The 5,704-nt window shown below is 40.0% G+C and overlaps 1 protein-coding gene across 1 annotated transcript; it reads right to left on the bottom strand.

Moving 5' to 3' along the window:
* Positions 1–3,305: 3,305 nt before the first annotated feature.
* LOC102868601 (immunoglobulin omega chain-like) lies at positions 3,306–3,803 on the bottom strand. Its single transcript, XM_006898073.1, has 2 exons — positions 3,749–3,803; positions 3,306–3,631 (listed from the first exon to the last, which is right to left on the bottom strand). The coding sequence occupies exons 1-2, from the start codon at positions 3,792–3,794 to the stop codon at positions 3,306–3,308; spliced, it is 372 nt and encodes a 123-aa protein (XP_006898135.1). The 5' UTR covers positions 3,795–3,803.
* Between the last annotated feature and the right edge of the window lie 1,901 nt (positions 3,804–5,704).

Here is a 5,704-nt window from a genome sequence, read left to right as displayed (position 1 = left end):
TCCGAGTTGTAAAACAACCCAGTGGTAGATGGAATTTGCTCCAGGACTTAAGAACAATAAATGACATAGTTGAGCCTCTACATCTGTGGTTCCTAATCTTTATACTATAATAGACAATGTGCTAATCAATAGGCCTTTTATTGAAAGAACTACCTTCCCTCTGTAATTTGATTTGTGCCACTATTAGAGCCTCTACTTGGAATATTATTGCTTTTTAATTTTTGACTCATGTACTTTTAACTTGTTAGTTAAATTTGTGTCTTCTAGGCTGCAACACTTCCATGATACATCTTCAAGGGTATGAACATGTACGGCTAAGCACAATTGATAACAGTGCATCTAAATTCCAAAATCAATCTCCATAATAGTCTATGTGATTCCTATTGCCAAAGGGGCCCTTTAGAGTAGTGAGAGGCGATGTTTACCCTGAAACCTACAGCACCCCTTTTCAGCAGGAAGAGAATACTCAGTTAAGAGAATACTCAGTCCCCTTTTCCTTATGAATCAGGGTGAAGTCTCTCTCAGGGAGGAGTGATAGGGAATAGCAAAGGACACACTGACAAAGGAAATGAATCAGAAATAGCTTTGACAAGCACTGTGGCAATTGGACAATTAAAACAGACTTGCAAGGGGGAAAAAAAAAGAATAACGAACTGGGGAAGAGGGTAGAGAAATTAGTGTAACAATGAATGAATGAAAACCCAAAATCTCTGTAAATGTTCATTGAAATTAATAAAATTTAATAATAAAAAAGAAAAGGTCTGAGATAATCTTTAATGATTATAAGAACTGACTTTAAAAGAGGAGAAAGTAGAAGGTTTCTTCCAGGAAAGATCAGAGAGGATTTCGATTGACATAGTATTACTGCTACAGAGCCTGGAGAATGGGGTCTCGACAGGACAAGAGAATGCTAGGGGGTATTACATGGACTTTCCCTTCATTTTCTTGCACTATTTTAATCATGGGTATAATCACTGTCACTTACGTCTGCATATTAGAAATAAATTTTGGGAGAAATGTTAAGGAAGAGTTGGCAGCAGATTTCTGGGAGGAAAGAGGATGTGTGACAGAGCAATAGGGAAGTAATGAAATGAACCACGTCTCCAAAAGAGAAAACAGCCAAGGGGACCAGCAGCCCTCATGCTAGTGAAGGAGCCTGGATGACACACAGGTAAGTGCTTGGCTGCTACCTGAAAACTCATTTGTTTGAATCCTTCCAGGAACTTCTCTAGATAAAGAATTCAAATCAATGGTAACAAAGATACAACCAGAAAAGAAAATCTTGTGGGTAGCTTGACTGGGTCACAAGATAATAAGGATTAGAGTTGACCTAACGATAGCAAAGGTAGCTACTGAATTTGAACATCATTTAAAGACACTCAAATATTGGTTTTTTGTGAATTATTTGTGTAGATCTTTTGTAGATTATTATTAGGTTGTGTTTTGCTCTTAAATAGTGGAAGATACATTTATATAGAGATATCTATATCCATATCACAAAACAACTTTAGGCTTGAATAGATGATTCTTCAGCATGTAGAAATCCCATTTTCAAACATCTTCTATTGAACAGATTTTTACCTATTGAGTGCACTTGACACTCTTGTTGAACATCATATATAGGATTATTTCTGAGTTTTCAGTTTTATATTTCTATTTTAAAACATTTAATGATCATTTGTTTGTTTTAATTTTTTAAATTTTAAAAATTCTCAAGAAATGTGAGTGCTCATATTTATTTTCCATTGATGACTCTGATAGTATTTAAAATACCAGTGGTATAACTTCCCGCATCACAAAAACAATCATAGTATAACAGACATACATCAGTGAGTTCCTGTGTGTTGAGTGAGATCATATATATATATATAGAATTTTGGATATACATTCCTTCGTGGAGTAACTTTACAGATCACAGACTATTACAGCCTTTCAGAGTCATCTTCTGTCCTGCTGTTTTACACATAATTTGATAGAAGGAATAATTCCACCTTGATTTCCTCTCCTGCACATGCACATATTCACTCTATGGAGGGCGGTGGAAACTCCTCTCAAAGCCTCAAGAGTAGAGCAAACCCAGCCACTCTCATGCTACTGTGTGGGGAAATGTCCTGCGTGATCTCCTACACAGAGAGGTATTTACAACCTGACTGGACCAATTGGGAGCACCATGAGAGATGGAGAAGAGATGGAAGCTGTTAACAGTTAGTTTGCCCGGCCGCACAACTAACACTCTTGGAACCAGCAGTAAGAAAATTAAAAGACGAATTTTATTGGGAAATCTACTGTTGGATACCTCTCCAAAGCACTGAAAAGCAATGATGTCAGTCGAGATTAAGGTGAGCCTGATCCATTCCATAGTCTTCACAGTTACTTGCTATGCATCAGAGAGCTGGACAATGACTAAGAATGACAGAAGAAGAATTGATGCCTTCAAGTTGTGGTGCTGGAAAAGAGTTTTGAACATATCATAGACCACCAAGAAAACAAATATGTCTGTCTTGGAGTGGGTGAAACCAAGTTTCTCCTTGGAGAATAGGATTTTGAAGCTCCATCTCACATACTTTGGACAGTTGGTCAGGAGAGACCAATCCTTGCAGAAGGACATCATGCTCAGAATGGTGGAGGGACAGCACAGGAGAAGAAGAACCGGGATGAGATGGATTAATACAGTAACATGGGCAATGGAGGTTGCTGTGTCAGAATTAGTGAGACTGGCTCAGGACACAGTAGGATTCAGAGCTGCTATATGTAGGGTTACCATGGGTCACAGGCAACTCGACAGTACGTAATAACAACAGCAACAACAACAACAACACCCTGAGTGTGTGGAGATGATTTGGGGAAGGAATGGAAGTCAGATGGATATACATGATCCCAAGAAATCAGGGTCAAGTTTTTACCTCCGGGGGGGGGGGAAGAAATATTGTCTGGTTTTATGAGTGTAGCTCAGTTATCCTGCTCCCAGTTATTTAGCAGGGGACGGGACATGGAGATTTTACTCTAACTGCACTTATGAAGGCTTTGCATCCACAAATAAAATATTCTACAGTGGATGAGGTTGTGGTAATAACCACACAAATCCACAGATAAAACTACAGGTTTTACAAAATGTTTCTAAAAATATTTTGTAATACTGGGGAATATTTATCTGCTGATGAGGGCAATGAGCAGATTAGACCATGCTCACAAATGTAGGCTGAGTAACAAAATATATTTCTCTGGGTCTGTCAATCATGTTTATGGGGAGAAAGGATCAGTGGGGAGGTTTTTGTCTCACTTCCCCTCTGCCTGTGTCACTGTGGTTACACGTAGCTGCTCCCACTACCATGGTTTACCCCACAGTAGTAGACTGACTCGTCCTCTAGCTGGATGTTCTCGATGGTCAGGTACCTCTCCAGGTCAGATCCGGAGCCTGAGAAGCGATCAGGGATCCCATCCCCCTTGGATCCAGATATACCACTGGTACCCACTCGCATCACAAACCTGGGGCCCTTCCCTGGGCTCTGCTGGTGCCAGTCAACATAGTAGTTACTGTAGCCACTGCTCAGGGTGCAGGTGAGCGTGGCTGTTTGTCCCAGGGAGAAAGATGCAGATGCCTGCTGAGTCAACCCAGGCTGGGACAAGGACCCTGGAAAAAAATATTGTGTGTAAAGGGGGAGGACTAAGACTTTATTTCTGGGTTTCTGAACTGAAAGGACAATGCAAGCTGGGCTTCTGCCTCTTGGCCTCTGATGCTTGTCCCTACCTGTGCAATGGGACAGGAGCAGGAGGAGAAGAGAGGTCCAGGCCATGGTGGACACAGTTCTAGTTTGATCCTGGGTCTGTACCTAGGTTGTGCCAGGCCAGTCTTATCCCCTCCACATAGATGGAGGAGGAGCTCCCTAGGCAAATCTAGGCCAACCCACTTCCTGACTCATGTGCTCTCATGGAGATCTGATTTTATACTGCATGGGGCGTGTGAACAGGCAGCCTGGCCATGATGCTCTAGTTGTCTTGGGGGGAGTGTGGGGAAGCAGCTGCAGGGACCACAGAGACCTGTGTGCAGCTGACCCTGCCAGACCCAGAGAGAATACAGTGGCTGAGTCTCCTACAGAGAGCACCTCTTTCCCTCAGCCCCTAGATGGTTGAGTATCACCAATTGTGAGCAACTATTTCAAAGAAACATACCAATAGCCTATTTCACAGTGCCATCTGTTGGTCTCTGGTCAAATATCATCTTCTAGTAAGAACACTGTGGCACCAGAGATATCATTGCTAATGTCAGATGGCTGAAAGTAAAGAAAAGAAAAAGAGAAGAAGAAGAAGAAGAAAAGAAAAAAAAAAAACACCCTTGAAACTAACCAACCAAACAGAAATAAAAACAGTTCCCAGAATTTTAAATTCTTTAATTTGCATCTATGCTTATTAGATTGTATATTTTCATACTCTTTATTTTACCTTGAACAAATAACTTCCCTTCTCCAATCTTCAGCTTCTACAACTGTACAATACTGGGGAAAGACTGGATATTTATAATTTTGTGTATGTTCTGATAATTTACCAGAATGTATTTATATACAGTAATAAAATCTTCCTTCAAGAATAAAAAAAAGAATACCAGAAGAATGTCTATTAATGTTTTATTGACTATGCAAAGACATTTTACTTTATGAATCATAACAAGTTATGGCTAACAATAAGAATAGGAATCCCAGAGTTCTTAATTGTGCTCATGCAAAACCTATACTTAGACAAAGAAGCTATTGTGCTAACAGAACAAGGGAACACTATATGATTTAAAATTAAGAAGAGAGTGTGTCAGGGTTGTGTTCTGTCTCCACACCTATTCAATCTGTATGTTGCTGTTGATTGCAGTTGAGTTGAGCATGACAAATAGCGACTCTATGAACAGAAAACATGAAGCCTTTCTATAGCTATTGTCGTTTCTCAAAGTTCATAGTTTCTAGAGGCATGTTGTTTAGGAAGTGGATGCCAATTCTGCTTCCAATCAATCTGTATGCTGAGCAAATTACTTGAGAAGTTGGACTCTATGAAGAAGAAGGTGACATCAAGATTGGAGGGAGACTCATCAATAACCTGTGTTATACAGATGACACAACTTTGTTATTCAGATGAAAGTGAGGAAGACTTGAAGCAGTTATTGCAGAAGATCAAAGAATACAGCCTTTAGTATGGATTTCACCTCAACGTCAAGAAAACAAAGATTCTTACCACTGGACCAATAGGTGATACCATGATAGATGGAGAAAATTGAACAACTTCATCTTACTTGGATCCACATCAACATTCTTGAAACTGGTAGTCAGGAAGTCAAGACACATATGTCACAAGGAAAGTCTGTAGTTAGGGACATTTCCAAATTATTGAGTAATAATGATGACAGTTTAAGGACAAAGATGCATGAGATTCAGGCCATGGTCTCTTTGATCATGTACTATGTATCTGAGAGCTGGACAATGAATAAGGATGACAAAGAATTGCTACCTTTGAGCTGTTGTGTTAGAGAAGAGTACTGAACATTCCCTGGATGGCCAAAAGAACAAACAAGTATGTTTTGGAGAAAGAGTAGCCAGAGTGCTCTTTGGAGGCAAATGATGATAAAGTTTCACCTCATATACTTTGGAGAGGAACATGATGCTTGGAAAGGCAGAGGACTGGTGAAGGAGAGGAAGACCTTCAACCAGGTAGATTGACACAGTGA

The sequence above is a fragment of the Elephantulus edwardii genome, unplaced genomic scaffold, assembly GCF_000299155.1.
Source record: "Elephantulus edwardii isolate Elephantulus edwardi_28Jun2011 unplaced genomic scaffold, EleEdw1.0 scaffold00219, whole genome shotgun sequence".
Taxonomy (NCBI): domain Eukaryota; kingdom Metazoa; phylum Chordata; class Mammalia; order Macroscelidea; family Macroscelididae; genus Elephantulus; species Elephantulus edwardii.
The sequence above is the reverse complement of the archived record's forward strand: the minus strand, read 5'-3'. Positions and strand labels throughout refer to the sequence as shown.

What these genes read in the sequence shown, in the direction of transcription:
- LOC102868601 (XM_006898073.1), bottom strand. Translation starts at nt 3,794, where the DNA reads ATGGCCTGGACCTCTCTTCTCCTCCTGCTCCTGTCCCATTGCACAG. An exon ending in GCTCCTGTCCCATTGCACAG is followed by an intron (nt 3,632 to 3,748) that starts GTAGGGACAAGC and finishes ATTTTTTTCCAG; the next exon opens with GGTCCTTGTCCCAGCCTGGG.